Source organism: Meriones unguiculatus, chromosome 4 (assembly GCF_030254825.1).
Source record: "Meriones unguiculatus strain TT.TT164.6M chromosome 4, Bangor_MerUng_6.1, whole genome shotgun sequence".
Classification (NCBI taxonomy): Eukaryota; Metazoa; Chordata; class Mammalia; order Rodentia; family Muridae; genus Meriones; species Meriones unguiculatus.
In genome coordinates, this window is record NC_083352.1 from 6,066,694 (window position 1) to 6,090,817 (window position 24,124).

Sequence of the window (24,124 nt, forward strand, 5' to 3'; positions counted from 1 at the left end):
GCTGTTGTTCTTAGGGGGCATTTTCAATTTAGAGTAAAATTGTTAAAATCAAAAGGCATCAAAGTGAGCCTGAGTGTGGTAGCATATGCCTTTAATCCTAGCATCTGAAGGGCAAAGGCAAGTGCTTTCTCTATGAGTTCGAGGCCAGATGGCTACACAGTGAGTTCCTGGATAAAGCTATAGGGCTATGTAGAGAGAAACGCTGTCTCCGAAAACAAACCCACAGTGCTTGTTAGTGACCGCATGCAGGATGAGACTGGCTTTAAGCTAAACTGGTTATCCCTGCAGAAAAGGATCCTCCAGTCTGTGTTCATTTCATAAATAATGTATTTTATTTTATTGCATATGGCTATTAAGGAGGGCATCCATGGTCAATACAGACTAAATACAGCAAACTAAACTACTCCAGTTTATTCTCGTCTTCGGCGGCATCACGTGACCCCTATATACAGCATGTACAGCGGAAGACAGCAGGGAGGGTGACTCTCTTTTTTAAACACAATAGCAAGAAATATATTTAACATCTTGATATCCTGAAACAACATGTACCAAAGAAAACACTGTTTAACTGTTAAAGTTTATATAGCAAAAAATAGTTTAAATTTAAGATTAAGTCAGGCAGGATGTACAAAGACCAATATACAGCATGAATGTGGCGAACATAGCACTTATACATTTTGGTTCCATTCTGTAAACTAAATTAAGGATGGAAATATTGCATATGCCTGCTCTTCTTGAAATGTACAGGATGAGGGCGATTTAGTGTACTCTCGGTTTCTCTTTCTGCTCATGTCAGCTGCGGCAGGGACACGTGCCATCTGTGTCCTGTGGTGACCGCTCCGAGGGTGGAGGGCGTGTCCCATCCGCCTCGGGGTGCTGTGGTCAGCAGAACAGCCCTACTGTCCCTGGGGGATTTAGTTACACAGCCAACACGGCCGAGTTCCTAGTCCCAACAATAGGCAAAGTTTCAGGAGGTTCTCTCCCATCTCGGTAAAGCACGGCACGCGGCAGAACGGACTTTCGCTCCAGTGCTGGCGGCCTGTGCGCCGCTGCCGCCACGCACGACTGCAGGAAAGGAAACCGCAAGATCCGCGCAGGGTGGGGGTCAATTTACATTCAACTTTGTCTTGCAATACAACCTTCTTCTACAAGCTCAGCACGGAAGCAGGAAGACAGCTGCATTGCCATTAAATATATTTTTAAGACATGGAATTTTTTGGTCATCCTCTAAAAGCCCCTTCTTACCAATGCATTATTCTATAGTGATATATATCTATATACTTATATATATATATATTCTCCCAAACAAAAACAACAATAAAAAATAAACCAGCAACTCACATTTCCGAGAGTTAGTGTAGCCTCTACGGGACTATGAAGGAGACAGGCACTGGGGAGTGGGGGTCAGGGGAGGCAGGGCCTCCAGTCCTGTGATGGAGCAGCAAGGTGACAGGTATTCAGCCGGCAAGCTCAGCCCTTCTAGGTGACACGTGAACCAGTTTCACAACACTGACATTTCCTGAACACTGAGAACACACCCAGGGTAGTCCCTGTCAAGAACTGCTGACGAGCCGTGCAGGGAGAAAGGTGGTTTCCTTCTTCTGCCGTCAGTAGCACAACGGCTGAAATGCCTCCCCTCGTGTTCAGGGCAGCGCTGCTGGCCAACAAAGCAACATTATGTCAGAGATGATATATCTAAAAAACAAAATTTGTCAAACCCCGAACCAGGCTTGAGCTGTGGACATGCCTACATTGAGTTTTTGGCTCAAGGAGTGCGAGCTTAGATTCACAGGCGGGAGGCTTGTAGAGGGGAGAAAAGGCTTTTGATTTCTGAAGTACTCATATGAACATCTACAGAGAGAAGTCAACAAGCCTGTAAAGGTACAAAGAGAGATCCACCCCTCCCCCCACCCCCAAATGCGGCTGATGATTTCCAAAAGGAGGCTGCTCCAGTCACATTTAGGAATTATTAGGATTAATCCGTCTTCAGTCCAATCCCATGGAGAACTGCCAGTCCCACACCGGGTTCTGTGTAGGTACACTCTGCAGGGACCTGGACTGGAGTCCACACCTACTTAACAGAGGCGGAGGTCAGCATGTGGTCTGGGCGCACAGCTGCCCTGAACCCTGCCCATCAATCCGGCTTCACCCTGAACTGAGGTAGGACTGTGGTAGCTTTGACTGTAAGCCAGTAAATACCAGATTTGATCACTTTTGTGTGTGTCGTAGCCTCTCCTTGCATGCTGAGGGATTAATCCGATTTGCCAAAATGAAAAATAACAACAAAATGACAAGGATGGCCAGGATTTATGAGGGCCAATGGAAACATCCAATCTCCCGGAGTGTATTCCACCGCCTCATTTAGTTTACAAATGAAACAAAATGCAACACAAACAGTGTGATGGCAACAAGTGCTCCACGTGGAAGCAGGCGAGAGCGGCACCCTGGCCTCTCGGTTCCTTATCTAATACAATTCACAGAAGTCTCAGAACGTGGACTTGCTCCTGGTGAAAGGAAAGTGAGCAGCATTGGTTGGAAACATGCTAAGTGTCCTTCGAATGGATTCGGAGATTTCAGTGTGGCAGGGACAGAGCCAGCAGCACTTCACTCTGAAAAAAAAGAGAGCAGACAACCGGTGAGCCATGCTCCAGGGACCACAGTAACCTGGGAGCTCCCCTAAACCCGTGAGCCTGCATTCGGGATTTGGGTCTTTCCCCTGAAATAAGGTGCTTGGAGAGGCAAGCTTGAGTGGCTGTCCTGGAGGTGGGGCAGCAGGGTGCACACACGGGTGAGTAACGGCGCCGCCCCCCACCCCCACTTTGTCAAGTGCTCCAGCAAATAAGCACAGGCACTAGGCAGGGTTCTCGCCTTCACAGCCACCATCTGTCCCCAACACTGACCTTCGGACAACTGCTGCCCCCCCCCACAACTAGTCTGCTGGGGGCTGCACTCTCACTGTCAGGCTCTGACTCCTCAGGTGAGGAAGGGCTGGGCAGAAATGACATCAAGCAGAGTCTGGGGGCCTCACCCGACCCACAGCAGAGGGTCCAACTTCATGAAGCACTACTCTTCAGTGGGTGGGTAAGAGAAAGGAATAATTGCCTCTTCAAGGTGGGTAAGAGAAAGGAATTGCCTGAGTAGCCCCCCCCTTTTTCTATTCTTATGAAAAGAAGGCCTAATACTGAAGCTAGCTGTCTTTATACCAATGTCCAGAACACCTTTCTCCAGTGCAAATAGGTGGCAAAACCCATGCTGCACATGCTGGCCAGAACCCTGACCTACCACAGCCAGAATGTTTGCCCGAGGAACATATTTAGAAGGCTGGCCCAGGACTGGGGTGGGGGAGGTGGACACCAAAGAACCGGGCCCTGCCCTCACCAGCGCCCCTGCCTTCCAGTTCCCCAGGAGAGAAGAGAGAGCTGGGAATGGACCTGGGTGCAAGCCAAGATGCATGCGCCCTAGGCCTGCGAGCTAGAATGAGTGTGCCCTCTGCCCCTCTGCGAACATATAGACTGTTACTGGACTGGCTCATGCAGACTACGAGGAAGAAAATACTTTCTAACACTACTAATCTGACATCCTCAACCTTAAATATTTATAGTTCCTAAGGATGAGATGCCAGTACACATTTATTTATTCATTACCTATGTCAAATCCACTAGAGGCAACACAGGGATGATTCATTTATGGCCACTCTGCTCTGCATGTGCCTTAGGAAGGGACTGTCCCCATCATGGTGGTAGGAGAGAAACCCATGAAGGACTCTGCTCTGCACACAGGAGAGATCCACACACCCCTGTCCTGCATTTGGCTGTAACTCATATGGACAGTGGAGTCACAGGGTTTGAAATGTCCTTGCAATTCTACACCCAACTCCCTGAGCGCAGAGATAACCCTTTGAAGCAGCAAGTGCCTGGAGCCATAAAAAGCAGAGACAGCAACAAGGGGAACTTCAGCAGAGAAGCTCCTCCCATCGTAGGAGCTTCCACAGCTTGGCCTCATCTTGCTCAGAGGTCACTGATGACATACGTCACTGATACATCCCACATGGGATTTGATCCCAGGCCAGGACTCCTAAGTCCCCGAGGATCAGGTCGAATGAGCCTGGGTTTCCACCTCCAAAGGTTCTGCTCAGATCCCGGGGAAAGAGGAGAGGGGAGAGGACGGGGACGGAGGGAGAGACAGAGGACACACCACTGAAAGAGTGGGAGAAGACAAGCAAGTGCCTCTGCACCAGCCAGATGAGCACCAAACCCAGAGTCTGTCAGCAAAAACTAAGACAGATATGCCAGGGGCATCCGAGTCCGGTGAACTAGCCCCTTCCCTCTGCTGGGACATATCAAGAGACTCTGGCTTTGCGCACGCTCGACATCAAGGTCCTTCAGAGGCCAGGGTTCTGAATCCCAGGATGCACCTGGGCCAGGGCAGCTCTGCCCTGGGGAGCCCAGGCTCCGGGCTCCAGTGTCCCAGGAACTCAGAGCCCCAGCAGGGCACAGAAGAGCAGGTGTGCACCCTGAACCACTAGTGCTGTTTAGATGAATGTTGATTTGCATGACAAAGGAAAACCAGAGGCCACATATTTTCTATTTCTAGGAGCAAATCGAATTAAGACAGAAACAAACCCTTTGGTGAGTTCCCACATCCTTCAAGCCTATCTCAATGCCCGGTTTAGGCTTTTTGTTTTTATTTTTTTATTTAAACACAGAACTAGCTGGGAAAAGAGACTTTTCAGTTGGAAGAGAAATTCCTAGAAAAAAAAAAGCCTGATAATTTAGTATCTTCATACTTTGCTAAAAAGCATTAAAAAAAAAAAAAAAGTACGGTTGGGTGTGATAACAAACCCACCAAAAGAGATTCTAAGAAAAACGGCTCCTTAACCTTTCATCTAACTTGGAAAGAAAATAATTGAAAAGGAAAACATGGATGATTAAGCTCCCTGTGACAACCTGCCTGAGAGAGGCCTTCTCTTCGTGAGCTCACACTTCCACTGACAATTAAAATCCTTTCACTTTGAATGCTTACTATTACACAAACTCTCTCCCTTCCAGTTGTAACTTGCTAATGACACAATTGATCCCAGACGGGAGAAGAGACGATCTGGCTTTCTCAAGGCTGGAGTGCGGAAGAGACACCTGCCCTTTAGTCCTGCTTAATCCTTCAAGGAAGGCAGCCGCTTAATGGCCCAGCCACGGTGTGCGCCTCACTTCAAACTTCCTCTACACACCCACAGCTTCGCCCATGGGAACTTGCCAGCTCAGCCTCTTGGCTTTTACAAGGCACGGTTTCAATGGCTGTTTCCTAATGTGGGCCTCGAACTAGCTTCTCCCTAGCAGGCCCCCAGCTGCCTGCAGGTGCAGGTCCTGACACCAACCGACCAAGCTGTTTTCATCCTCCAGCCCAACCCCCACCCTCCAGACTCTTCTGCATCCTAGGGGACCCCTTCTCTCAAACCAGGACACTCCAATCCCAGGTTAAAACTAGAGGAAATAGCCACAGGGGCCTGGGGCGGGGAGGGAGGGGCAACTCCTTCCCAGGGTTGTCAAGGGGGAGGCTCCCTCTGACCGCTGGCAGAGATGTCTGGGGTGCAGTGAGTGAGACAACCGGAAGAGCATGAATCCAGCCTCCTCTTCCGCTTTGCAGCATCTGTTCCATGTTGTTTTGTTTTGTAAGAAATGGTGCTGTGCGTACTCGAGGGCTACAGCACGCTGCTATGCGGCACACTTGGACAGTGGAAAGGTTACCAGGGATTAACCAGCTCCCTTCCTGCACCTCCTCTAGCTGCAGTTAAAGGCTGCTGGCTTTTAAAACCTCAACAAAACCCGCTAATGTGATTGTCATACCCTGTAGACGTCCACAGAGCCATCAGTGCCGTTGTGTCTGAACCCACCCCCTCTCTCCCCACGCATTACCCAGCCCAAGTCAACCAGGTTTACTGAGCTCTCTGTACATTTAACCTGTTTTGTTTCTTTAAGATTCTATGTATGAGATCATGCAAAATTTTCATTGGCTTTTTATGTAACTCCCTTCAAAGGACATTAAATACCATGTTAGTATTTGATCCTGTTTAATGAGGACGACTAGGTAATGTATATAATGCCTTGGGAAGCCATCTTGCCTGCTGGACTGCAAGTGACCATGTCCCGGCCTTCACGTCCTCTGCACTCAGGACAATGCTCCTTAGTCAACCTACATTCAACTAACTGAAAAACTAAAATAAGAACCTTCCAGTTTATATGCCACTTCTTGGAGAAGAAAAGATAAGCACGACTTCCAAAAGGAAAACAAAACCTGAAGGCGGTCTGATACTCAGGGAGAACACTTTCCATGGCACACACCGTGATGGTGCACGGCAGGGGCCGGCCACATCTCTGCAAATAAAGTTTTATTGGATCATGGCCACTGTCACTTACATAGCGCAGCTGCTTCCACCTCAAGCACAGTTGGGTAGCTATGGTAACCAAGCATGAACCTTCACTGTCCAATCCTTCACAGAACCAATGAGAACCAACCCTTCAAGGCAGATGAGCCCACCGACATTTATCAAGGAAAAAGAAGACACAGGGCGGTTTGTCAAAATAGCGCCACACATTTTCCACCTGTGTGTTACACCTGAGACCAACTGATACCTCTGGAAATTCTCTGCAAGCTTACGCACTTCAGAAATGCAATACTGCCCGCTAAAGGCCACGCTATCCTCTTACAGACCATGCGAGTCATAAGACCGAGTGTGAAGCCAGCATTCTTCACAGTGATCCCTCTGCCTTCCTAATGCACAGCACAGCTCAGAATCCGTCTGACCACCACTAAATGCAAGCTTTGCTGATATTTAGCTTCACAAAGAGAAACCGATACGCACCACAGCTGCAATTCACCATCGGCCCAAATCTTTCTTGCGTCATTTGAAAATCTGACTTAAAGGGCAAAGCTTCTCCCTCATGGGAATAGTTGATTCAAGAGCCAGCATTAAAATTACAAGCATCCTGTAAGAAGCTTCATTCTTCCCTCAGATCTAGCACACTTCTATAGGATGGCTTACACTGGTGTAAAAACTATGTTTTATGTACAATATAAAAATGCTTACAACTGGAGTTATAAAGCCTATATTTTTTCCTTGTCAAATCGCAGAAAGTAGGATGAATATTCGGACCACATTCATGTGCTTCCTTCAACTGATGACCAACCTGCTTATTGCTATGATGGTTAATACTGACTGCCAACTTGATCACAGCAATAATCAGTCACTCAGGGGACAAATGTGACCACCCGTCTCAAACTCCTCCAGCCACGCCTTCCCAAACGATGGAGCGTACTCTCAAACTCTGAGGCAAAATAAACTGGACCGAGTTGCTTTTATCAGGTGTTCCATAGCAGCAACAGCAGCAAGAAAAGGAACTAAGAACAAAACTCAGCCCAGCCTCTGCCACAGCCCCCCCCCACTCTGAGCCACCCCTCAAACACTGCCATTCCCTGGGGGTGGGGGCACAGGAACCATTAGTTGCAACTATTCCTGCACCCTGAAACCCACACATGTGTGGGAGGCCTCATGGCTACACTCACCAGAGCCAGACTTAGGACTGTGGCCACCACACCCACTCCTGAAGACAGGGATAACCTCTCTCCCCACCTCACCCACCCCCAGAAGTGTCACAGTGAAACCATCAAAGGAGATTCTGTATAGAAACCATACTGACTACAAGCACAACATCCATGAATATTGATTTTCTACACCAAGCAGCACATGCTTCTGGCATGACTCACACTCTGTGGTCAGACTCCTTCACTTCTCTGAGCATATTCAGTCATGCAGGCATGCAACCACATGCCATGTTTTGAACTACAAAGCCTTCTTCAGACCTGAGCTGCTGGGGAAGGTTGTCTCCTCTGACTGTTTGGGGAGTCACAGCAGTAGGGCATAGGACACCTGCTGTCACAGTCCCACCCCCCTCCTAAGATGCACCTGGGACAACAGTGGAAACCCTGCTATGTATGCTACCTAGCAGCAGAGGGAACCACTGGGAGGCCCAGTGGAGAAGGAGAACTCACGTTGGAGGCAACCCCAGAACCCCCAGAGTGTCTCTACCTCCCCACCCTACTCAAACCAGGGCAGAAAAGCCTGGTGCAGACCACAACGTGGCATAGCATCCAGCCACAATGCAGGCTGCCCTCCCTGCCCCCTGCAGCCCCCACTGCCACACAGTTCAGCCAGTTGCATGGGATCCACAGGGACTCTTGCAGCCAAAGGCCTGCATGCTTACAAGGAGACCGAAGCACTAAAGTCCATATGTACTACGCTTCCAAAAAGACTACTTCAGTTCAGGCAGAGCCTCTAGCAGCCACACACACTAGGGCACTCAGGCCCAGGATGCCTGGGTCAGAGCAGGGTCCAAGGCTCCTGGTGACAGAGGGTAAAATGCTGGGCTGAGCACAGTAGACAAAGCCACACCCCCCACCTTGATAGCTAGATCCAAAGCAAGGACATGTCATCTGCTCTTGTCAATCAGGCCCAGAGGAGAGGCTAGAGACTGGTAGGTCAATCAACAAACCAGCCCCTGTCTGCCAGATATCCTGTGAACTCATGGCCTCACCCAAGTTCTATGCAGCACCTGGAAGCGACAGCCCAAGAGAAGGAAACCCACCAGTATGCAGGCATGGCCGCTCAGGGTGAAGGTCTGCAGGGTGGACAGCTGGGCGCCCCCCCTCTGGTTGGCAGAGGGCTGGAGGCAGCACAGCATCTCAGAGGCCTATCAGATTCTGGAACTCACGGCTACACGACTCACAGAAAGTAATTTTCCCTCAGTTTCCCTTGGAAAGCAGCAGGTTACGTTTTGGCTTCCGGAAGGAGTAACAAGCCAGGGAGGCGAAACACAGAAGGATGAGCCTCTTTCCTAGCTTGTCAAGGCAGACAGTTCTCTAAGTCACTGCCGCTATAGTAACTTGTTAAAGTGTAACTTAGCAGACTGAGGCTGAGCTGGCCCCAAACTCCAGCAAGCTTTTAAAACTATGCATGCTGTTGGCCAGAGACATCCGTCGCATGTGTTCTGCACACACCGGCAGGAGAACCCCTAGCTCCATTCCCAGACACGAGCCACTCTCAGCCTCTACAGTGGAGCCCTGCAGTCATGGGAAGGCACCTCCCCAAGGAAGCCAGATCTCCACATCCTGAAGAGGGGCTCCGAGGCCACCAGACCCTCCCTTCCAGGTGTGTGCGAATGCCAAGGGTTAGGAGTCTGCCATACCCACTGAGCACCACAGCTCTACTTAGTTGATTTCTGACGCTGTCACACAAAACCCAGCTGCTCTGTGGCTCTCCAATCCTGCTTAATGCTCCAAGCCATTATTTGCATGCCTTAAAGATTTAGTGGAGTCATTTCAGTCTAATTCTAAGATTTCTCACCCACTCGCTTCACCATTTCCCCATCTGCCAGGGACAGACAAGATCCTGAAGAGGGGTAAGGGTAGAGCAGTGGCCCAGGGTGGCCCCACTCAGGGGGAAAAAAAGAGGAGAGGTTCCCTCTGCTTTTCTAACGATTAGAAAGGCATAGGACAAACAGGGTCGCTGCAGTGACAAGTGGCTTCCTGGAATGTGCTCAATTGAAGGGAGGGAGGCACAGGGCCTCAGTTGGGGAGTCCACACATACCATACTTGGAAAAGACTTCACTGTTTGTGATAAAAAGAGCCCCTACACAGCACACCAGAGAGCGTGGCTCTCAGTTTTTACAACTAACTTCACAATTAAGTACATCCAGAATCTGCTTTGGTAAAAAAGCATTGCCTTCTCATACAAGCCCACAAAATAACTAAAAAAGAGGGCAAAACTCTTCCTCTCCTGTGTGTGTGTGTCTGTGTCTGTCTGTCTGTCTTATGTTGGCTTAGAGGCTGGCTTCATTTGCTTAATCTGTCCCTGAAGCTGAAGGCACAGAGATAAGTCGCTGCTCTAGACTTCCAGCCACTTTTGATTCCAGGAACAGCAGCGGCTCCCAAGGCGGTGCGCCACCCCCAGGAGGGCAATCACCTATGAACACAAGGGCAGCCCATCTCCAGAGCCAGCTGTCCCCTCCAACACTCTGGACATCTTGAAGAACCAGAACTGAGATAAGGACGATGGGACCTCAACAGGGGCTGCATAATCAATCACACAGCACCCCTGCCCCAGCCCCAATTCTCCTCCCTCAACCGTACATGCAAGTCAATGCCCCAAGATGTGATCCCTCTTCTCAATCCTCTGGGCCTGTCTCCTCTCCTTCCCTCTTTCGTTGATCTGTGGACACAATGGCTGAGACTGGTCTGTTAGTGCAGCCAGAGTCCACTCTTTGGTTCTAGAATATTCTGTTTCTAGAAAGAGCTCAACAGATCCATGATGGCAAGACTGAACTTTGAACCCGACTCTCTGGAAACCTAGAGAAGCTTCCATGGTTCTGGTTTGACTGTCCTGTGGAAGTCCCCTCCATCAGCCCACTGCGGCCACATGCTGCTCACGACGGCAGGCTCCTGGCCCAGGGCTGGAGGGAGAAGGACCCTACTCCAAGACTCAGCCAACATGAACACAGCACTGGCCTGGCCACTCAGCCTTCTAATGATCTACTCGTTTTTAACTGTGAACATCTAGTGAACTCTTGGTGCACCTGTCTAAGTACTCTTACTTATTTATTTATTATTTATTATTGTTTATGACCACACTATTCCCAAAGGGGACCACTTGTGTCCAGTTTAATGTGAATGAAATCGGTTTATCTCCATGCAAAAACCCAGCTAAATAATTTTCCCCACAACTTTTTTTGAAGGACCTTAAGAACAGTAAGACCCAGTGGGAGACCTGGTCCTCAGGTGACCACCCTGCAACAGCTGGTTAGCTACTAACCAGTCCTGGGGCTAATTCTAAGTTGGGGACTTTCCAAATCTACCCGTCATTAGTTGAGTACTGACTCATTTCCTTGGAAGCTGCTAACGGGCTGTGTGGGGTGTAGGATATTCCGTGCTTAGGACACAGACACAGAAGCGGAGAGTACTAACCCAGGCTGCATCACAGGTCAGCAGGGCCGCTCTGCTCCCAAACAGTGAAGGCTTCAGTGCTGCTGGGGAGCCTCAGCCTTCATGCTCAACTAGGCTACAAAAATTTCTTCTTACCAACATTCTCTGCTGTTGTGTGAACGATCTTCTCAATGGGCACTTTTATTTGCTACCTCAAACACATCCTTTTGTCCACACCCAAGCAGTGTCCTAACAGCAGGGGGCTGGCGGGCGCGCCACACTTGTTCAGCTGTTCCACTAGAGCAGGCTGAGCCCAGGAGGGTAGGCAAGGTGCTCAGATGTTCACCCAAGGCGTGACCTCTAGACCACCGTCCCCTGCGCTCTCCTGATGGTATTTAATGACTACTATACCCAAATGAAATCTGACCTCGAATAAGACAGCAGCCTGTGAAAGGACATTGCTGAGGCAGTGGCTCCCAGTTCTGTGTCCCCTCATGTACCTCCGGATCCCACCCCACCCCACCCCCTACTGTTCCACACTGAGCTGAAGGGGCTTAATGTACCTGGAAACTGAGTTTTGTATCAAGTACCATGCCCTGTGTTCTTTACTTAAACTTAAAAACTGCTAGAGGAATAAAAATGTCTCATTCCGGACACCTCCAGAGGTCCAAGAAGCAAAGCCTGGACCATAACAGGTTACCTCCAGGAGATAAGCTAGCAAATCCCTAGACAAAAAACAAAACAAAACAAAACAAAACAAAACAAAAAAAAACCCCAAAAAACCAAGGGTTATAAAAAAAAGGGAGGAGGGGAAGGGAACAAGGGGAGAGGCACTTAGAAATTAAATTAACACTACGGAGTTCTTCAAATTGATAGGTGGAAACTGGCTTTAAAAAAATTAAAAAGAGGACCTTCCCACAACATACATTTTTCCATTCTTCTTCCTTAACTGTTCCCTTTCACTCTGAATAGTGTATGGAGGGAAATGAGAGGGAAAGGGGAAATTAACTCACTGCCAAACAAGTGAGACCAGAAACACAGGATCAGCTTGGAAATGCTGAGGCAGAGGGGTGTAGGCATTGTGCAAGTTGATAACTGAACAAAAAGAGCCTGGGTTAAGGACCCAAGATTCCAACATCACCCCCTTCTTTTTTCTTAATGACCTTGCTCAGGTCACCTGGCCCCTATGACCCCTTTAACTTCAAAAACTGAGCTTGAGGCTGGGGAGATACCGTGGCTCTTAGAGCACTTGCTTCTCTGGAGGATCGGGGTTGAATTCCCAGCACCCACTCAGCAGCTAACAGCCTTCTGCAAACCCAGTCCCATGGGCTCTGATGCTTTCTTCTGGCCTCCCTGGTCAGCAGGTACAAACGTGGTGCGCAGACATGAACACAGGCAAAACATCCACACATAAAAGCTGATTCTGTGTAAGTCGCAGGGTGTATAAACGTCACATGACATTGGACTTACAGAAATAAAACACTACAACGAAAATGTTCTGAATTCCTCCCAGCTCCACCTTGTGAAATTACCCTTCAGTATTGTGTGGTATACGTTTTTCATTTTTCATTACACCCAATGAGCAGAATTCTTTCAGCACTCTTTCAGCACTGCCTTATACTTGGCACATTTATAGATTGCTTTTCTTAATGATTTATTCATTTGTAGTTTATATACATTGGTGTTTTGCCTACATGTACGTCTGCATGAGGAAGTCAGATACCCTAGACCAAGAGTTAACATACAGTTGTAAGCTGCCATGTGGGTGCAGGGGGTTGAATCTGGGTCCTCCGAAAGAGCAGTCGGTGCTCTTAACCGCTGAGCCATCTCTCCAGCCCCCCTTTCTGGATCGTTAATGATACATTTTTGTCCCTGAAGATGGCCTGAGTTAAGTCTACAGAGCACGTAGAGAAAGTATGTCACACTAATAAATATTAAACACTGCACTGCGAGCATGCAACAAAGCTGAGGCACCTGTAAAATCAGCATACGGCTTTTCCCAGGGTGAACTACAGAGCTTCCATTCACGCTTTGAAAAAAACTCAAAGCTTAAATATTACTGTTAATCATAAAGAACCTCTCCTAGCCCTCTAAGGATTAAAAGAATAGACAACCAATATTTTTGAGGTGCCTGAATAAAGACTGAATGTGCTCAGAAAATACATTAGCATTTGAGTCTCAATTAGGAATAAAAAATGGGTATAAAAATCCAATATGGGAACACATACACAAATAGCAGTTCTAAACATGTTTCTGGAAAAGCTGATAATTTAAAAAATAAATATCGAAAGACTCTTACTTTTAAGTACAAAGTTCATGCAAAGGTTTATATTTTAAAATATATCATGAATCCAAATGTTTGACCCAATTACAGTAAATGCACAGGAGGTAAGAAATATTTCACAAATATAATTGCATAAATATCACACACGAGAAAGTGGAAAAGGGTTTAAATCTTTTGCCTGCACTTTCTAGCACGCCTTTGGACAAAAAACCATGACTGTGTAAAACAGTATTTTTTTTCTAGTTTAGCAGGAAAAGAAATTGCAATTATTAAATGGACTGCTTTATCATCCACACACAGCCTGCGCATTTTAACCCGACTTTATTTCAGCATTCTAACACAATGAATTAAATTAAGAAGTAAGACTGCCAAGCCCAGAAGTGTCTGGCACATTTTGCACCCAGCAAGCAGCTCCTGGTGTGCAGCTTGCTTTGCTGTCTAGTCCAACTTTCTTCTGCATGTGTTACTTCAGGGTAGCTCAGCATGAGCTTAGGAAGACACTCAAAGACCAGTGGCCACCCCTCACTGGAACCATTGAAAATGAACAGAGCATTTATTCAGTTTAGGTTTGGAAAGCATTACTGTCACAAAACCAAAAGGTAAGTTACACAACCTTTGAAGCCTGTCACTGTGGAGATTCGGAAAATGTATACTAAAACAGCAACATCAAAATGCTTGGTACTTCTTGAAAACATACACATGGGGCTGGAGATGGCTCGGAGGTGGCTGCTCTTCCAAAGGTCTTGAGTTCAGTTCCCAGCAGCCACATGGTGGCTCACAACCATATAGTTTGATCTGGTGCCTTCTTCTGGCATGCAGGTATATATGCAGACAGAATACTGTACACATAATAACAAAAATCTTAAAAACAAAAACAAAAAACATACAGTCTATTCATGCTGGTCTGGAGAGACTGCAGAGACTCCACCCCCCCCAAATTCTCTCAGCAAAAAGGCTGAAGCTGGGCTCAGCTCCCCTCTAAGTCAAAGCGGCCCTCATGCTACTTGGCAATGTAAATGCAAGAATAAAGCTACATTTTCCTTGTTTCCAAGGTGAAGAGAGAACATGCAATTCTGTACTATCTAAGGCCCCCTCCCAAAACAAAACAAAAAGCTGGCCAGCTTGCCAAATCTGATAGCAAAGTTACCTGGCTCTTAGCATATGCTTCTAAGAAAAGGTGTTAGCAGAAATCTAACGGAGTGCCTTTATACACAGCTGCTGCTATTAAAATTTATCCTTTAGGGGTGAAGAGCAAAGAATCCAGCACATTCCTACCCTACAAACAGATAGCATGGCGTCGAATTCAAAACCTCAGCAGTGACCCGCACTATAAGTCAACAAACAGAACCGAATCCCTGCTGAACGCTGCTGGCTAATTAAACACGGGAAGTTTAAGGGCTTGGCTGTTAGATGAGAGCTTCCAGCATTACGAGTCAGTTTTTAAAAATGTATATTCTAATTACACATCCTCGGCTTGTCAACAGCTCTTAATACCTGAAGACATCACAGAGGAGAGTATAAAGTGTACTTTGAAGCCAAGGCAGACAGCAGGCCTGTCTTTCTTAATTGTTCTGCTACTGTGTAATTTGAATCTCTACACTGTTACTTTTTTTTTTTTTTTAAATTCTGGAACAAATCTTTTCTTGTTTTGTTTTGCTACTCTCTTTCACATTGCTCTATGGCTGAACTATCCACCTGGTTTTATTGAATTCTTAAATGAAGGAGGTGAGGTTTTTAGCAAACCAAGCACAACTGACAATGGGGGCAGGGAAAGCACTTAAGAAGCCACTGTCTTCATCCTCAGACTACTGCCAGTTTGTGTTTTATTTATTAGTTTTTAATTTAAGAGTACTCATTTCCAAAGTGCCTTCATGCTCACATTTCTGACATCACAGAGCTGCTGTTTTCTCAGCACTTCCTCAGGGCTTAGGACGCTCTGGTTTTCACCTCCTCATGACCCAGCAGGGGAAGAATCAACTCCACAGACGAGGCCACCGAACACGGGGAACACGGGTCGGTGGCTCCCCAGAGGAGATTAGCAACCAGAACCCTGGCTTCCTGGCCCCTCCCTCCTTCCTTTGCCACACTGCTTCAGTCAAGGCTTTTCTTTCAATAAAGGAAGCAGAACTGGCCACGTGACTTTCATTCACCAAAGCCTGAGTGTTTTCCTTAGCACCTCAGCTGCTTCTTCCTTAGGAGGTGGGAGCTAGCCAGCACGGTCTCATTCCCCAGGCACCAGGCCCAGGTGGCATCCACTGAGACACAAGAGGTCTGCAAGGCCACTGCACTGGGCATGGGGATCAAACACTTCCCAAGGCAGAACTAAATCAAGACCCCAGCTCCTCTGCAAACACCTCACTTATCTGACAATCTTGTAAAAACAAAAACAAAACAAAACAAAAAACCCTTGGAATGTTTAAGTAGTCTTTTAATCAAACAGAACTAATTAGGTATTTTCCACAGTGAAAATCCCTCTATGGAGGAAAACTAAGATTTTTAGGGACCAAACCAATCTAATCCTACTGACAACAATGTACATGATTTTAATAGAACTCATTTTAAAACACAGTTAATCCAATGAATTCTCAGTTCCCAACAACACAATTCTAATAGATTAATCAGACTTCCTACACATACACACGTACCTGGCATTTTCCAGATTCTCAGTCAGCTGTATTTAAGAAACCCACCATTTCCAACTCAACTGCCACCAACTATAAAACGTTGCCAGGACTTTTACTTCTGAATCACTTATGTACTAAATTTGACCGAGGTTGAACGAAGCCACTCCATGCCTGTGTAACTAACGAGGTCTGTCCAAGGAGACTACGAGCGAGCAGCTTGAATGGACACACATGGGGCACAGCTAAGAGCCTGGGCTGAGCTTGGTAAGAGGGAGGACATTCTCCATTTCAGCTTCAGACTCATGCTTCTAGCCTGGCTTCTACAAACCACTTTCTCAAAGCACAGTGCTCTGTAGAGAACTTTAAATCTGTGCCCACCACCAATTTCTACATGCGTATGAACTGCACACAGAAGTCCATGTTGGGGTTTTCAGGGGTCCGTTGTGGCTCAACAGACATCAAGGGCCCAGCTCTGTGAGCAGAGGCGGCATGCTCACCTCCGCCCACTCCGGTGCTGCTCTCTGCTCAAGTCAATTTCCCAGAAATCTAATTTAGCACATTTGCCTCCCCTTGAACACGTGGCTTTGGCACAATAGATGAACTCTTGTTATCTGTTTTTCCTATAAAAATAGTCCCCTTTAGAAAAGAGTTTAACATAACAGTTGTGGGACCTGACAAACGGAAACCAAAATGCCCCGACTGCTTGCATGAAGAGCTGTTTGGATTTCACATGCGTGAATCCTGCAGGCTGACAGGAATTTTATCCTGGTGGGAAACCTTAGGCCGGACTACATGAACCAGGTGTCCAAACAAACTTACCCCCTGCAGGCCAGCATTCTTTCTAACCTCTCTCTGAATGCAGGGGCTATACCGCAGACCCCAAGCCTCTGAGTTTAGACTTCGGCCTGGGGTTCCCAGAGTAGATAACACGGGCCCAACTCTGCACGGTTACCCACCACCTCTACCAGGGTAATGGAAGTGGCCAACTAAGTGTGTGGGTGAGGCAGACTGACTGACTTGCCCCATTCAGTCACACGAACCCAGTTGTATTTATATGGCCTGTGGCTTAGCTAGCCTCAACTCCCTAGCACTAGAAAATTTTGTGCTGTTTAGTAAAACTTTGACAAAGTGACCTTCAGCTGAGAGATGCACCATGGAGGAGACACGCTCGCTCTGCCAACTTCCAGTTGATTTAATCAGATGGTGAAGTGCTGTTCTGCAGCTAATTCCTAGAAACTCCTCTTCCTCTGCTCCAGTTTCAATTAGAATAACAAAGAATTAGCTTCTCAACTATTACCCTAGAGTTTGCCAGTATTTGCCCCAAGCTATAAACCTGGATCCAATGAATTAACAGCCCCAAATATACTACACAACACAGTCTGGGCGCAAAAGGCATTCAACTGGACCACTTACTTTAAGAACCTAAAGTGCCCAGGTCCCTGTGAGACAGACCACCACCTTGCTTCCAAAACACACCACTAGCTCCACCATGGCACAAAGCCTGTCCTTGGTGGAACCCCACAGAAACACAGACAAGATGAAGAACAGCAGAGCTGAGCTCCCTTGCCCACCTTCACACCCCAGCCACTCTGAGGCAGAGAAGGCTTTGCCAGCTGCACAGCAAGCCCATCCCTGCTCAAGGGTGTCTGCAGGGGTGAAGAGGCAGTGGTGGGCATCCTCCAGTCCCACGGTTCCTGAGAAAGACCTGCACATTCATCTTTCCTGCGCTTTCTTTAATCCCTGGTCCCGAAACATGGCTGAGTGTTAGCGCCTGAGGTGCTCTGAGAATCCCAGAACATCCTGTTCCCGTGCCAATCCCCACCCTTTGCTCCACCCAGCCCACAGGGGCCTTCCAGTGACTCTGGAGTTCCACACCTCCCCAGGGCTCTGTTACCTACATGCCCACAGCAACAGCTCCAGTATTACCTGGGGACTTACTAACAATGCCACTTTGCCAGGTCCTGGACCTGCAGCACCAGAACTCCTGGGAGGTTTACCTGCCTAGTGCCCACAGACAGGAAACCCTCCAGGAAACTCCCCGCTGTGCTCAGGTGAGAACAGCTGCCATCGGGCTACGTAAGCAAAGCCACACTACAGCCATTTCCCTGTGAGAGCTAAGGTGCCTCTGACGGACAAGCCTGTCAGTCTCCGTGTGAACTTGCAGTGACAGGAACTGCTCCTGCCAGCAGCATGGAGACTCACGCTTGCATGGGACTCTCGGGCAGCAGTGACCTGGAGCGCAGCCACCCACACAGAACCAGCAGCTGGGGCCTTCGGCACCTTCGACTATGAAGATCTACACAACTTTCCTCTGGAGTGGCTGCTCTGTAGCCTCCACCGAGCCAGCGACGGGAAGGACAGGGCCACAAGGACCCAGGTGAGTGATAGCCCAACCTAAAATAAGATCAGGGTCTTCCACCCATGAGGAACAGCATTAACCCAACTCAATGTTCTTGCCCAGCTCTTTGGAGGAAGACAATGACATGGCAGCCAAGAGGGAGAGGAGCCAGCATGTTGGCAATTGGGCCGAGAGCCACTAGGAAGGGTAACATCTAGGCACCCAACGTTCCGCCATGCCTCCCATCCTCAAGGTCAAAGGACCTCACCTTTCACGACCGTGGCTTCCTTCAAGTGATGGGACAAGAAATCGATGCTTGCGTAGGTGCTGGCTGAGGGCAAGGCTCCAGTGCCCGGGCCCCCACACCCTGCGCTGGCGCCAGTGCCTCCGACGCTACCGAGGAGCCCCCCAAGGCTACGGGTCCGGCCCCAGGAGCTCTTGTCTCCTGGCTGTGGGTGCTGCGGCTGAGGCTGCGGCAAGGACCCCTGCTCGCCCCTCACGTCGATGGCGATGTAGTTGAGGCCGTTCTGGAAACCCACAGAGGTCTCTCTGCGCATGGGAGAACTGCTCCCTCCGGGACAGCCAATCAAAGCTCCAGGCTGTCCGGGGTTCCACGGCCTGGCCGGCGGTGCTGAGGGCACAGCCAGTGAGGGCTGTGCCTGTCCTGGGGATGTGGGAGGCTCATCACCTCCTCCCAGGATGCCACTGCCCTCGCTGCTTTTCCTGAGAGAGACGTTCTCCACAGAGGCCGAATTGTGGCGCTTGGAGTTGTGGGCAAAGGATGGGGACACTGGGGTGACTGTGGTGGTAGAGGAGAAGGTCTCTGAACTGTGGCGACGGCGTCCCCCCTGCGGGTCTGCACGAATGACCTTAGCACCCCGGTGGGGGTCTGGGGGCTGGCTGACTTGAAGGAAGGCCTCCACCCCCGACACCTGATCCATGAGGCTCAGCCGCTTCAAGCCCGATGTGGGGCTGGCCAGTCGGGCAGCTTCTGGCTTTGGGGGAGCCGCAATTGGTTGCGGCGGGGTGGCAGCCACGCCAAAGGCCATCTCGGTATAGTCCCCATTATCCCCAAGTTCCGAGGATGTCGAGGAGCCAGCAGCGGGGCCTTGGGATGTGGCAGCCGATGCCGGAGGCAGGCGGTACAGTTCTCCTGGAGCCGGTGGCGGAGGCTGCTGCAGGGAGGAAGGGGAGGCGGAAGGACGTGGGGGCAGCGGCGGGCATGGGGATGAGGCCTCTGGGGAGAGAACGCCATCCATGGTGCCCATTGCGTCCCCACTACGGGTGCTAGGCTTAGGAGACTTGGGAGAACTGAAGTCCAGGTTCATATAGTCGGAGAGCGGGGAGCGCTGCCGGCTGTCGCTGCTGGTGCCCGGGGTACCTGAACCCAGGGACGAAGCAGGACTGCTGGCTGAGAGCAGTGAGGAGGACGAGGCCGCAGAGGCCAGGAGTGGGGGGGCAGGCGGAGAGAGACGGGTGCCCGCCTCGCCAAAGTCAATGTTGATGTACTCGCCAGGGCTCTTGGGCTCTGCGGGTAGAGGGTACTCTTGCATGCTGGGAAGAGTCTGTAGTCCCTCCAGCGACAGGCGTGTGGGCCGCACTGCCCGACAGCGCTGACCGAGGAAGCCTTCGGGGCGGCCACCACTACTGCCACTTGGCCTCATGGGGGAAGGCACTGCGGAGTGATGAGGCTGGGCGTGACTGCCTCCGGCTGCCCCAAAGGTGCCAGACCCGGGGGCTGCCCGGGGCTCCAGCCTCTCCTCTTCCAAGATGCGCCCCACCGGGGAGCTCATAAGCACATAGGGGTCACTGTCTCCGCTGCACGAATAGGGGGCCTTGTAGGAGCGGGGCAGGGAGCTGTAGCAGTGGCCGGGGACCCCTTTGAGGCCCTCGCCGCCCGCCCGCTGAGCTGCTGCGAAGAAGTCGGGCGGGGTGCCCGCGGCGCCCGCCTCGCTGGGGGACATGTTGAGGTAGTCCCCGTTGGGGAGCAGCTTCGGGTCTGCGTTCTCCATGGACAGCTTGGCGCCACACCACATCCGCATGTACCCGCTGTCCTCGGGGGAGCTCTCTGCCGGGGAGCTGGCCTTGTAGCCGCCTCCGTTCCCGGGGAAGATCCTGCCCGCCCCTGAAGGGGGTGCTGCTGCCGCTCCGGAGGGGGGCAACGCCGCCGCCGCCGCCGCCGCCGCCGCCGCCGAGCGCGGCTGCAGAATCTGCTTGGGGGCGGACACACTGGTGGGGCTCATGGGCATGTAGTCGTCGGTCTTGGAGCCGCCGGGGCCGCCGCTCCGCAGGGCTGAGCCGCTCCGCAGGGCCGCGCCAGGCGTCATGGGCATGTAGCCGTCGTCTGCCCCCAGGTTACTGCTGGAACTCTTGTGCGAGCCAGAGCCAATCTCAATGTCCCCATAGTCCTCCGGGTAAGGGTTGTAGGCCCCTTTGGGAGAGGACGCGGGGAAGGGAGGGCAGAGGCGGCCGGAACTGCCGGAGAAGGTGGCCCTCATGAGCGTGTACTCATCCAGGGAGGCAGAGGAAGGCTGGGGCACCTGCCGCTGCCGGGCAGGCGTGGTCAGGGAGTAAGTCCTCTTCCTCAGGCCTCGGTCCAGGTCCTGAGCTCCATCTCCGGAGACCCTCCGGTAAGGGCGGCCACAGTGGCTCAGGGGCCTATCCATGCTCATGTACCCGTAGAGATCGCCCCCGCTGCCGTCCCGCGCTGGCGGGGTCTCTGCGATTGACTCGGGCGTGTTGCTCCTGTGGCTGCTGAAGGCTCTCAGGTCGCCGGGGCTGGAGCCGTACTCGTCCAGCGACATGAAACCTGGGTCGCTGGGGGAGCCGGAGGCGGAGGCGCTGCCGCTGGACGGGCGCTGGCCTTGGGGGTGGTGCAACGGATGAGGCAGGTGCGGGTGGGGGCCGGGAGGCAGCGGATAGGAGGCCGAGCCGTGTCCGCTGCTGGAGGACAGGCTGCCCGGGCTGGTGGCCGCGGGCGGCGAGTGCGCCACGGGCATGGACATGGAGCGGCTGTGCTGCAGCGCGCCCCCTGCCGGCGCCAGGGCCACTTTGCTCGGGCGGCCTCCGCAGCCGCCGCTCAGGGTGTGCGAGCGGCTGAGGGGCGCGCGCACCGGCCCTGGGCTGAGGGGGCTCCCGGCCACCGACATCGGCCTGCCTCCTGCCGGCCCGGCCCCGGCCGCCGCGCCGCCGTCGCCCTCGCTGGCCGTCCGGACCCGGCACGAGGCGCACTTAGCGGCCGGCGGGGTGGCCGCCAGGCTGTCGGTGCGCGAGCGGCGCACCAGGCCGGTCTGGCTTGGGGGGAGGTTGACGAGGTGGTGGTGGCGGCGCGCGCCCGGCACGCTGATGGGGTGCGTGGCCGACGAGCCGGACGACTGGCTCTTGCTGCGAGGCCGGAATTCGAAGAGCTCCTTGAGCGCCTTCATGGCCTCCAGGATGGTCTCGTGGATGTTCTGCGCCACCACCGAGTCGTCGGCTTGCATCCACAGCTCGCCGGGGCCCGTGACGGCCGAGCGGCCCACCTCGATGAAGAAGAAGCTGTCCGAGTGGCCGCAGCGGCGGATGTTCATGAGCTGCAGCGTCACCGACGGCTGCTCGCAGTTGAGCTTCACGAAGCCGATGGTGCGCGCCGACAGGCAGAGGCGGTACACCCCGGTCAGGTTCTTGCTCTGGCCCAGGCCCTTGGGCTTCAGGTTCACCTGCCACACCTCGCGGTAGACCGCCGTGGCGGGCGTCACCAGCCCGTAGTTGTCGTCGGAGCCGGCGGCGCCCCCCGAGCCGCCCGGGAGGGAGGCGCTGCAGGAGCCGCCGGTAGCCGCGGCGGCCCCGTCGCCGCAGCGGCCCTCGCTCACCAAATCGGTGAGCGCCCGGTACCAGCCCTCCTGCTCCTGTTCGTTCTCCGCCGCCACGGCGAAGTACTCGTCCTTGGTGTAGAGGGCGATCAGGTACTTGTGCTTGGCGTCCGCGCGCTTGTTGATGTTCAGGCAGCAGTCGAGCGCGATCACCCGCTTCGGCGCGCCCGCCTTGCTCTTCCACTTCTTCTCGCTCTCATAGTACTCCAGCCGCGGCGGCAGCGGCGGCGAGCCCCCGGCCCCGGCCGCCTCGTCCCCGCCCGAGCCGGGGCCGCGCAGCACGAAGAAGCGCTTGTGGCCGTGCTTCTGCTTGCGCAGGTAGCCGCACTTGCGCACGCTGTGGTTGTTGTTGTTGTTGTTGTTGTTGAGGTTCGGGCCGTCCCCGCCCGCCGGCGCGGGGGCCCCGGGCAGGGGCGCGCTCGCCATCGCCGCCGCTTCAGGCCGCGCCGGCCGGCCGGGGTGCGCGGGGGCCCGGCGAGGGCCGAGGGGCGCGGGCGGCTCCCCGCCCCCCGCCGCCCGGCCGCGCGCGCGCGCGTCCCCCGGGCCCGGGCGGTGGGCTGGAGGCGCGCGGGGCTCGGCGGCGTGGGGCCCGCGGGCGCTCCGGAGGATGCTCGGCGCGGCGCCGGCCGCCCCCCGCCTCGCCTGGGGCCGCCGCCGCCGCCTCGCGGGCTCTCGGGCGGCGCCCGGGGACTGGCCGGCTGGGCCGAGAGTCGGGGTCCCTGCGCCGCGGGGCCGAGCTCAGGGCGCGCGCGGCCGGCCTGCTGTCTCCGCTCCGCGCGGCGCGGCGCCGGGCTGCGTCCGGATAGTGGGGGCCCACGCCGCCCCTGGGGCCGCCGCCGCCGCTGCTGCCGCTACCGACGACGACCCGGGCTTGTCGCGGTCCCCGCCGCACAGTGAGTAACACATCGCGCACCGAGTGACTGAACTAAGAGCAAAACAACACGTGACTCTGCGTTACGCAGGCACACTCGCGCCGACGCCCCGCCCCACCGCCCCTCATTGGCTGCGCCGCCCCCGACGGACGTGGGGCCGGGCCAATGGGCGCGAGGCGCGGGGAAGGCGGGGCGGGCCGACAGCGGGGCCGCGTTTCCCGCCGTCCCCTCCCCCTCCCTCCGAGGCCCGGCCGGGGCTCGGCGGGGGCCGGGCCGGGCTCATTAATCAGGGGCTCGTCGTGGATGCGGGAGGGGGCGATGCCACCCAGGGTGGGAAGGCCGCCGCGGAGGAGGCGGCTGCGGGGTCTGTGCCCCCACCCCGCGCCCGGTTAACCGGCCCCAGGCCTCTCGCCGCTGACAGGGGACGGAGGCGGGAGGTCGGAGCCGGCGCGGGGCGGTGGTCGTGCCCCCGCAGCCGCGGTGGGCGCGCGGCGCAGGGCGGTGCCCGCTGCGGGTGGCAGGCGCGCGGCCCGGCTTGTTTACGAGCGCCGCTGCCCGCCAGCTCCGGGTCGGTGGCAGCTCGGTGCCCTTTCCCTGCGACGAGGGGCGCCCCGGAACCCGCCCCACCCTCCGCGGGCGCCCGCCCCCGCCCCCGGCCGTGGGCTCTTTCCGGGGCGTCATCGGAGCCATTCACTTGTCAGGTTCCCGGGAAGTAGAAGTCGCCTGTTCTGGATGTAATAGGAGAGAGGAGGAGGGCGTGCTGGCGTAGGAAAATGCGGTTTCCATAGTGCCGGGAAAGGGCGGGCCTGGGCGGGAGCCGCGAGCGGGTGCTGGCGGGCGTCCCCCCCCCCCCCCGCTCGCCGCGCCCGGCCCGCGCCCCACGCCCTGCTCATCCCGCACCCGCGCGCCCGGCGGGCGTCGCGGTACCCAGGAGCGCGGCCCCGGGCACGGCGCCAGGCCAGAGATGCCCTTGAACTGCTGCTTTGAATTTCTCTATCTACGTGGCCTTTGTGACTTCCAAAGTCGAGGGCAAATAAGCACCCGCACGTCAGGTCTCCTAACTGACAGACCGCTAGAAAGGGCAGTGATCCGAGTTCAGCGAGGGCGGACTCGGAACCCTGGACTCCACGGGTAAACAAAACAAACCCTTGCCCATCCGGGGAAAGTATCTAAGAGAAACTATTCC

General features: G+C 53.3%; 1 protein-coding gene across 1 annotated transcript; it reads right to left on the minus strand.

Annotated features, from left to right (window-relative positions):
• Positions 1–309: 309 nt before the first annotated feature.
• Positions 310–22,972, minus strand: Irs2 (insulin receptor substrate 2). The gene is made up of 2 exons (XM_021637520.2): positions 18,484–22,972; positions 310–2,609 (listed from the first exon to the last, which is right to left on the minus strand). The coding sequence occupies exons 1-2, from the start codon at positions 22,490–22,492 to the stop codon at positions 2,605–2,607; spliced, it is 4,014 nt and encodes a 1,337-aa protein (XP_021493195.1). The 5' UTR covers positions 22,493–22,972; the 3' UTR covers positions 310–2,604.
• Between the last annotated feature and the right edge of the window lie 1,152 nt (positions 22,973–24,124).